Genomic DNA, 10,878 nt, shown 5'->3' with positions numbered 1-10,878 from the left:
CTGCCCCTAGTGGGGGATGTCTCCCAGTTAGGCTACTCAGGGGTCAGTGACCCACTTGAGCAGGCAGACTGCCCCTTCTCAGATCTCAACCTCCGTGTTGGGAGATCCACTGCTCTCTTCAAAGCTGTCAGACAGAGTTGTTCGCGTTTCACAGGCTTCTACTCCTTTAGCTGAGCCCTGTCCCCAGAGGCGCAGTCTACAGAGACAGGCAGGTTTCCTTGAGCTGCTGTGAGCTCCACCCAGTTCCAGCTTCCCAGCGGCTTTAGTTACCTACTTAAGCCTCAGCGATGGCGGGCGCCCCTCCCCCAGCCTCGCTGCTGCCTTGCGGTTAGATTGCCGCAGACTGCTGTGTTAGCAAGGAGAGAGGCTCCGTGGGCGTGGGACCCTCCCGGCCAGGTGTGGGATACAATCTCCAGTGTGCCGGTGTTACAGCGCAGTATTGGGGTGGGAGTTACCCGATTTTCCAGGTGTTGTGTGTCTCAGTTCCCCTGGCTAGGAAAAGGGACTCCCTTCCCCCTTGGCTTCCCAGGTGAGGCGATGCCTCGCCCTGCTTCAGCTCTCGCTGGTCGGGCTGCAGCAGCTGACCAGCACCGATTGTCCGGCACTCCCGAGTGAGATGACCCCAGTACCTCAGTTGAAAATGCAGAAATCGCCGGTCTTCTGTGTCGCTCGCGCTGGGAGATGGAGACTGAAGCTGTTCCTATTCGGCCATCTTGCTCCGCCCCTCTGAAGATAAATTAAACAAGAAGAACAATTGGTTTAGCGGGTTTTTACTTATATGTGAATCTAGCTATTGCCTATAGGAATAACTGATGTAGAACTGAAAAAAATCTAAACTTTTCTTAATAAAAAGCCTCTTCGTACTATTTTTTCATTCAGTCAATTAATTTTCTAAGTGATTTTACAACAAATGTCTAAGAATTGATGAATAACAGATTTCAGTATTTTGGCAGGATGAATAAATACTGCTTGAAATTTAGATTTTCTATAGAATAAGAAGTTAAGGGAAAATATAATTTTGGAAATTAGCTAACTGTTTTTTTTTAATCTCATTCTAAGATAAGTTAGCCCTTGATGCTTCTATTGGTTGGGATCATATTTGGCCAGGCCTGGCTTATTTATTTATTTATTTTTTACTATTTAGGTCCCTCAAGACCCATTGAAATTTTATAAAAAGATTTACTTTTGCCACAGTTGCCAGCTTTATTTGCCTTCTACAGAGTTTTCTATATCATCCACCTCACGCCACATATACCGGTGTCGTAACTGCATTAGCCTTGAGAATGAGGCTCAAAAACGAGAATCATTTTTGAAGTACAAATGTTTACTTCAACAGCTCTACTTTACAGAAGCTGATTATGAAGATGATTCTAAAATTGCTTTCTTGATGCAGGTATGGTCAATAAGGGGTGCCAGTTATAGCTAAGCCTGTTAAGGAGGCTGTCTTGCAATCGTATGCATGTTTGTGTGTGTTTGTGTGTGATTGTTTAATGACTCTCTATTCCACTAGACTGTAAGCTCTGTAAGGGCAGGAGTATGCTTTTTATTCCTCCTGCTCACCATTATACCTCTATAACCTAATACAGTACCAAGTTTTTATTTAAGGCTCTCAATATTTGTTGAATGAATTAATGACTTTTAAAGAAACTAATGTTACATATACACATACTAGTGTTTATGAATAACAGTACTAATTAGTGTAAACCGAATGTGACCATAATGGTAAATAACACCAAAAGTGAAAGCTAAGGCTTATAGAAAGTAAAAAAAAAAAAAAACATGGGGAAAGACTTTGATACTTGTCTATGTAAAGTGTTGGTATAATACCACACAACTGGAAAGTTTCTGGCCAGAGTTCTTTTGGATGAATCATTGCATTGGATCATTGACCCTATCAGCAATCTGCTTCTCATAAGAACTTCTAGCTCTGTGAGAGGGTGGAGCCTGTGAGATCAAGAACTCTGACCTGAATTCCTAACTTAACCACTACTTTGGTCTCTTTGGTTATTCCATGACTTCTATTGGGTTGTTTAGGCCAGAGGATAGTCTGTGTCTCTACAAAATAAAAACAAATTCCTGACACTGTTTGGACTTATGTAAGGGAGTGAGAAAAGAGGACTTAACTTGTTGTTGATATGACTACCCAACATGAGCCACTTATTAATGAAAGTATGTTATAGCTCACTATTCACCTCATTAATGATATTTGTGTTCACAGACTATCAAATAAGGGCAAATTTTCTGTAAATTAAAGTTATTAATTAAAATGAACTAAACTGTGTTTAATACCAAATAGGAAAATAGGCACTACTATGAATAGAAAACTTTATAGAGATTAAAAAACAGGTACCAAATGTGATGTGCTTTGTTAAAAAATTCTTCTAAATCAGTAGCTTTCAAACTCTTAAATCTCAATCTACAGTAAAAATGTATTTTTATGACAATCTGATATAGGCATGCATGATAATTCTCAATACTCAGTACCTATATGGCTTCACATACTTTATTGAGTTAATCAGCACAAAAGTCCCATCAAAATAGGCCTTATTTCTATTCTGCAGATGAGGAAAGTGAAGCACTGAGCGGTTAACAAACTTGTCCAAGTTTACGTTACTAAGTACCAGCACCAGGATTGAAAACTCGGCAGTTTGAGTCCCAGAGTCCATACATGTAAACACATGCTATTCTGCCTCAGAAATAAGAGTTTCCAAAATAATGTTTATCTTTACCCCTATAGATGCACTCTGATGTTTTCTATTCAATCTCAGTCTACTTATTCTAATTTCCATTTGGAAAACTTTAGTATCACCCCAGAGGTAGCAACCCACAGTTTGAAAAACACAAATTAAAATTATTACATATTTTGTCCAATAGAATGAATATTTTATTAATAAATTTAATGTTTATATCAGCTTAAATTCTTATTTGCTACTTTTATTCAGGAATTGTTGACATGACAGATGTCTATTTCCTTGTAAGAATCTTATATGTACTAGGGCTTTAATATAAGTCACCAACAAGTGCTGCCTCAATATTCCGTGTTGTATTAGTCAGATTTCTCCTGAGAAACAGAACCAATAGGAAATTTTATACATATATGCTATATATATACATATAAGGAGGTTTGTCACAAGGAATTTGCTCACATAATTATGGAGGCTGGTAAATCTAAAACCTAAACAGCTGATGGCCCAGTTCAAGTCTGACGACCAGCAGGCTGCTATAGAACCAGGAGGAGCCAATGTCTCAATTCAATGGCCATTAGGCGAGAACAGTCTTCCTTACTTGGGGGCAGGGTCAACTTTTTGTTCTATTCAGGCCTTCAACTGATTGGATAAAGCCCACTCACATTATGGAAGACAATCTGCTTTACTCAGTTTATTGACTTAAATGTTAATCTCATCCAAAACTACCCTCACATAAACACCAGAATACCATATGACCAAATATCTAGGTATCCTGTGGCCTCGTCACGTTGATGTAATAATCAACCATTACACATATTGAATGAAAAAATTCTAGGGGAGCACTGTAACCTTTCAGATAAGGATAATCTCCATTAGATGTGATTTAATTTCAATACTGTATCTGTGTAGGATTTTGGTCTCTTATATTACTTTTCCAATGTCTAGGATTAGCAGACAAATATGAGTGTCCAGTAACTTCCCCCCTTGTAATTGGTGTAATTTTGATTAATATTTATTTCAGTAATAGTATTTGAGGCATAATTTGAATGAACATTCTCATAAACAGTAAATCTTGTGAACAACAGCAAAGATTAGCATATAGTAAATGTGAACATGATGTCATGTAAAATGAAAAAGTGAAAGCTAATATATACAAAAAGTAAACATTCTGCTTAGACAAGAGATTTGAGTGTTGTACTAGTCACCTCGTTTATCTGTAATGCATACAAATACTGCGTAATAGGCAATAGTATTGCTCTATTACTGCAAAAATTCCAAGTACAATGACTACTTGAAAGGTAGAAAGCTCTTAGAGACTGCCAACCACACTTATCATGTGCATATTTGACATTTACATGCAAATAAACATGTTATTCTGTATGATACAGTTTCAAAATTATTAGTACAGTTGAGCAAGTAAATTAAAAACAAAAATGTAAACAAGATGCATTTTGAATGTAAGTAAAATATATAAAACATTGAATTTTAAAAGTCTATAAATTTATTTTTCATAGCAGCTGTGTACAGAGTATTGTCTTTTTTAGCATTAAGTAAAAGCTAGAATGCATTAGTTGAGCTTAATATATTGAATTATCAATTTATGAAATACTGTCATAGCTGATGATGACAGGTTCTTTTTGTTTTTTACTTTGGCAAATTGTTAGGTTTTGTCTACTCATTTTACAGAAAATATTTTTGCTCTCACACTTTTTCACAGAAGCTTTTAAAAAAAATGTTCTTTTTACATGCTTATACTTTGTTGAGTTTGTCCCTCTCTGGCAATTCTTAATTTATAATGCAGACCCCATGATAAAAAGTCATTCCAAGAGTTTTAGCTAATAAAGTTTACATTTTTAAAAAAATTTTAAACAACTATTTCATTACCCCTCTTTTTTATTGAAATAACCAAGTCTTTTAATTAATACTAAGTGAATTACTTTTCTTTATTAAATCTCAACTTCCTGTGTTCGCTTCAGCAGCCCATATATTGAAACTGGAACCATACAGAGAAGATTAGCATGGCCCTTGGACAAGGATGACATGCAAACTTGTGAAGTGTTCCATATAAAAAAAACTCAGCTTCCTCATTTGTAAAATGGCAGTAAAAGGTTTTAAAAGGTCCCGACAATGGTCCTGAAATTAAGATGGTACTTACTAATGAATTTTTAAAAATCATTCAATACCATATGTTTATTATGGTAACATTACAGTATTATTAAGATTATATTAAGATAAAATTAGCATACTGAAATAAATTTATACTGCTTACTCTGGCTTAGAGATGGGGACGCAACTGTGAGACTGATAATGTAGTTTAGGCAAAATGAACAGAAATTTAGTGAAAAATAAGGGGCTATGTGTCATTGAAACCTAGTGAATAATATTTCACTTAAAAATACTCTATAACTTAATTATTTGCTCAAGTAATATAATAATCTTAAACGAATTTAAACTACATTGTTTTTAAAACTTGCTTTGACGTGCAGCTACAAGACATTCAGTACCTGACAGAGAACATCTGGGCATCCCAGTCTGTGCTCAGTGCCTGGGATGATCTCAGTGATCTGGTCATGGTCAGATGGAATAAATCCCTGGAGTGGTCCCCCTGGAACTGTATTCTTCTTACCAAAGATGAAGCGGCTGCTCATCTCAACCTCACAAGTATTGAAGAGGTAAGAAAGGTGAATTTTATTTGTGAAGTTGATTTAATCATTGGAATTATTAGAGCTAACTGGACTGCCTTCTAATATATTCCATGCTTAAATACTGCCATCAGATTAAGAAACAGAACTTATGGATTAACAGCAAAAAAATACATGAATGGCATATATGGCACAGATTAAATAAAAGGTATATATAAGAGATTTGAACATATTACAAGTCCTAAACATCATACCAGTCTCTCCTAATAGCAAGTTTAAGCATATTCCACAGTAAATTCCATGAAGGCAGCGATTTTGTTCAGCTTATTTACATCTATTTCTCTGATACCTACAATACTGACTGTTGCAGAGTGGAGTTTCTAAGTATTTGTTGAATGAATAAATGTGCATTACCACCAGATAGGTATTATGGAACCCAGAATCTGTCCTCCTTTGATTAATTATCATGAGTCTGCTTAAAAACACCCAAGTCTCAAATTTTTTTCATAATTTTGTGCTCTAAATGGCAATCATACTGATGGAGTGTAGTTCTGATGCTCCATTTTTCATTTGCTTCCAACTTGCCGGGAGTGGAGCAAGCACTGTAAACATTAAATGCCATTTACTGTAATTTTAGTAACTTACATGATGCAATCTGTAAAACATTTTGATGGGTAAATTGAGGGGCTCCTGAAGAGTTCCTAGAGAGTTCCAGTTACGCTAAGTTCAGGATCCCAATAATTAATACTGATTCTCTGCATTCTTTAATTCTATGCAAAATATCAGCTAAGTAAAGTAAAGAAATTACAAAATACAATAGTCATTTAAAATAGTGTGATTCCCTGTTTGGTTTTTTCATGGAACAAGGGGTGATGAATATAAAGATAAGAAACTAGGTAAGGTTTTAGTTTTTAAATAATTTTTTAGTTTTAGGAAGCAAGGCTAAGGAAAATTTCACTCTAGGGATTGAAAGAAAAGGTAGCAATAAGTTGAAGCTGTGTTAAATGTTATATTTAGTAAACTAAGCTGCCTCATAAATATTTAACCACAGGAAGCATAGTAAATACTAGCAATATCATTTCATCTAGGACCCATGATGAGATTGAGGTTCATTCCCAAAGCTGATATTCCAGTGCTTCTTCAATTAATCCACACAACTCCCTTTGTGCATTTAATCAAATTACTGCAGTATCAAATTAAATGTTCTATTCACATGCATTTCTAATTTCAGAATGCCAGTCTTATCAAATTTCTATAAAGGGCACCAAGATTTGCAACCAGACAAACTGGAAGAACATTCGCCTTTTTTATGGTTTTGGGCTGATACAGTCTTGTAACTATTAACTTTCAGCCCAGTTAAACAGTAGTTTGTGTCTTGCAGAAAGATGGAACATTTTCAGAATTTTCTTAATGTTCAGAGATATTTGCTTTCTTAAGAAGTTAAAAAAATGCTTTAAAGTTAATATGAAACAGGTATAGGAAACGTGGAAAAACACTTTTCGTTAATGTGAACTTTAAGTGGAGCAGGTTGATCTCTCCTTGTGTGCACATTGGCCAAAGTAGGAACAATCATGGACTTAAAATCAGTAATCCTGACCCAGTTACTCAAATCTCTGTCACTGACAACTTTACATTAAAACCTGCCCTCTTTGCTTCATAAATTTTTAGAAAGATTAGCTAAATAAGTGGAATCAGTAAAGAGGATAAAAGCAGCCCTGGCTCTGAATTCTAGCTTTACCATTCATGAGTTGGGAGAAATTGGACAAATTTGTGAATGTCTCAATGACCCAGTTTCTTGTCTATAAAAAAGAGATAATGGTATCTCATCATAGGGAAGCTTTGAGTAGACCATTATTTAAAGCTTTCCACATAGTTTTTTTTTGGCGTGAATAAACTTACATAGTAACTATGAAAGCACTTTAAAATTTTTTGATGTATTTTTAATTTTCATAAAAGCAATATATTATTGGCTTAGAATCTGAACATAGTAAAAAATGTAATGTAGAAAGTAAAAGTCTCAGAGGTTGAGGGAATAGGAAGAGATTTGTTAAGGATAACACAAATTATAGCTAGATAGGAGGAGTGAGTCCTAGTACTGTTCTGTGGCACTGCAGGTTGTCTATAGTTAATGACAATATATAGTTCCAAATAGCTAGAAGAAGCATATCAAAAGTTCCCAGCACAAAGAAATAATAAATGTTTGAGATGAATATGCTAATTACTCTGATCATGATATATGTATCATCCCGTCACGATGTACCCCATAAATATGTACAACTATTATCAATTTAAAAATTTTAAAAATGATTGAATGAATAAAGGAAGGCAAATAAATAAATCTCCCATGTAGAATTCCAAATAATTTATGTATATACTCTCCACTCTTAAGGAGTTGGAGAATAACTCTCCACCCTTTAAGTATGGGCTGTGCATAACTCCTTTCCAAAGAGTATATTATGGATGGAAGGGGAGGAACTTCACAGTAGAGAAACCTGACAAGCACTACCTCAGCCAGGTAATCAAGATTAACAGCAGTAGTGGTGTCATGTTGACGGTATGTACCGTTGATATGATGTGAGGAGAAGGGCACTTCACCCCCGTGGTCTTCCTCCCCAAACCCATCCCTTCAGTCTAATAATGAAGAAAACATAGGACAAACCCAGATTGAGAAACATTCAGGAAAATGTGGGTGTGGGGTATATGGGACCTTTCCGTAATATTCTTAGAACTATTTGTGCACCCAAAGAATTTGTGGACATAGTTTAAAACCATCACATGGCTATTTCAAGAGAATGGACCTTATTTCAATGGGAAAAAAGGTCTCTTGATGTCCACCCATCCCTATCTCCATGTTGCAATGATAACTACTATTTCTTATGTATATAATAATCTATTGAAATCCTTCTGGAAGTTTTCTATGTGTATGTAAGTATATACACTTTACTGTAGCATGAATTTCATATTAAATGACTCTGAGACTTAGTTTCTTTGCTTTACTTAACAATATAAATAATATAATATGGAAATATATTCAATTATTTAAGAGTTACTTATTAGTGCCTTGAACACATATATCATAATTTATCTCATCTTTACTAATTTATAGTTCTGTAAAGGCACTTTGAAAACCTATAAAGTTCTGTACATGTGTAAGTTAATATAGCATAAAAAAGTGTGTTTTTCTTGAATGAAATATGGGCTATGAAGTGGTGGAAACAGAGTTAGATTAGCTCAAAAGATGAATATTTTGACCTAGTAAATTTTTCTCTTAAGAAGAAATTTTAATAAGCCCAGGATACCCTTATATAATGCTTTCTTCTCCTTTGGTCCTTTCACCAGGACTTTCTTTTATCTTTGATTTGACCTTTTTTATGAAGGGAATGTCTTATTCTCAGAAAATAAATTTTAGGAAGAAGTGTAGGTAGTATTTGTGATTTGACTGAAAAGAGGGCCAATTAAGATTAATAGGTAATAGATTATATTTATTAATTTAACCAGAATTTACTTTTGAATGTGCTAAATACTGTACTAAGTAATTACAGAGAAACAAGAAAATTTAATGAATGTAACTTTTTGTTGTCTCAGCTGCATTTGGGTTCAGCTACAAGAACAGAAAAATCAATTTATAATGATTTAATCAAATGTTAGGTCACTTTTCTTATGTAACAAGAAAGTTCAAATGTTGGCAGTTTGGGGCTATTATGGTGGATCACCTTGTTCTCAGAAATTCAGGCCATCTCACTTTTTCCTCAGCCATATTTAATCTTCAGCTTTCTCTCTCATGCTTGATGGACTCTTAGTGATAGGAGAGCTAGTTCATCTACTTCATTACATGTACCTCTCAGTAATGGCAAAAGGCTAGATGTGCTTAATAGGCGAGTCTTCCCACTCTTAAAAGTCCCGTTAAAAGTCTTTATTCAATTATATATATAAATAATTATATAAGATTATATATATTATGTATAATTAAATAATCTTGTGCCTCCTAGCATCTAAGGAGACATTTAGTCGTCATGTCTCCTTAGATGCTTCTTGGTGGTGACAGTTTCTCAGACTTTCCTTGTTTTGTTTTTTTTTTTATTTTTGTTTTTTCTGACCTCAATATCTATCACATTAATAATATAATTATATATATATTTTAACTAGACACCCCCAGTTAGAATAAAGAGTAAGAAAGCTAGACATATCACACCCTGTACAAAATCAGGCCTCCAGCTCAAATGGAAGGGAGAATGAATACTGAGTTGGTAACTAGCAGCGGTTTAAACTTAGAGAAGTCAGAGGGAGAGTTGGGGAAAACTTCCAGGTTAAAGTATCATAGGAACTGAGTCGTGAATGATGATAGACAATGTGAGAAAAATAAATGTAATCTGGGATGAAAGAATTGACAAGCAAAGGCACCGAGGCATGACAGTATTTTTATCTGGCAAAATATATCTGTGATATTTACTAGGATTTGATTTTTTTCTTTGCAGGGATATGAACGCTCATTTATTCACAAGATCAAACACAAACATATCCTGGCTAAGAACTATTTTTCTCAGATTCCAGTGCTGGCTTCATTTATACTTGATGATGGTGAAATTGATGAGATCAGATGGAAACATCACTCAGACACAACACCTAAGATTATAGAATCCCAGAGACCTCTTTCTTAGGTGATCCAGGAGTATTTGTTTGATGATCGGCATTTTGTTCACTGCTTATCGGGTAATACAGAGGTCACAGAGTATGGAAATGGAATTTAATCTGTTTATTGATTTTGTTTTGTGTTTTTCATAAGTATTTTGAGTTATATAAAGAGAAAACATTTCTATATAAGTATATTGTTAGGAAGTTAGTGCTAAATTGAAATGCAATTTTGTTACTGAAATTAATATTTTGGAGTAAAGAAAACATTTTAAAATGTGTTTTCACATTAAATTTTTTAAAAAATTTCAAGTATATTAGAGTTAAAACCTAACAACCAAATACAAACTAGACAACTTTCAAGTTATTTATTAAAATGTAGTTGTAGGAAGCTAATCAGTATGTGGAGGGGAGGAAACATTATAAAATGCTGTTTCTTGAAAATTTCTATAAGTAGGATAAAAAAAATTATATTTTAGTATAGTCATTTGAATCTTTGCAGTTTATTGTCTGCTTTCACCTTCCATCCTTCTCATAATCCCAATAAAACAATTGAAACTATAAATAAATAAAAAGCCTTAATTCTGGGTAAACAATGGAGCTATTAGCATATGCAAGAAAAACTCCCTGTGGACCATGGTGAAACTGTAAGAAGAATAAACTTGGTTAAATAAACCATAACAACCTCCTTCTCCAATAAACCAAAGAAGTGACCTTGACCACATATACATTAGGGACCTGCGGTGATGAGCAATGGTTTGCCAGTCAGTCTTAACAGGAACTGGATGGCACACTCGAAATAGCTTAAGCCAAGGAGAGTTTATTTACAAAGGGCCTTATTGTAAGGTGTGGGTAGTGGATAGGGAAACTAAAAGAATAGTAAAAGAACACAGAGCCAGTATCAGACAATCTCTCCCTCT

General features: G+C 34.7%; 1 protein-coding gene and 1 non-coding gene across 3 annotated transcripts in view; both read left to right on the top strand.

The window, feature by feature from the left end:
* Nucleotides 1-10,410, top strand: part of IQUB (IQ motif and ubiquitin domain containing) — a 104,794-nt gene extending 94,384 nt beyond the window's left edge. For both annotated transcript variants that reach the window (XM_026454369.1, XM_026454370.1), the window contains 3 exons: nt 1,145-1,393; nt 5,174-5,359; nt 9,805-10,410. In XM_026454369.1, coding sequence (XP_026310154.1) covers nt 1,145-1,393; nt 5,174-5,359; nt 9,805-9,987 — 618 coding nt within the window. In that variant the 3' untranslated portion in view covers nt 9,988-10,410. The remainder of the gene's footprint in view (nt 1-1,144; nt 1,394-5,173; nt 5,360-9,804) is intronic.
* Nucleotides 4,651-4,757, top strand: LOC111550248. The gene has a single exon (XR_002733970.2). It is a non-coding gene; the product is annotated as a U6 spliceosomal RNA (small nuclear RNA).
* Nucleotides 10,411-10,878: the final 468 nt, after the last annotated feature.

The sequence above is a fragment of the Piliocolobus tephrosceles genome, chromosome 8, assembly GCF_002776525.5.
Source record: "Piliocolobus tephrosceles isolate RC106 chromosome 8, ASM277652v3, whole genome shotgun sequence".
In the NCBI taxonomy this organism is placed as follows: domain Eukaryota; kingdom Metazoa; phylum Chordata; class Mammalia; order Primates; family Cercopithecidae; genus Piliocolobus; species Piliocolobus tephrosceles.
Note: the sequence above shows the minus strand (reverse complement) of the source record. Positions and strands in the feature narration are given on the sequence as shown.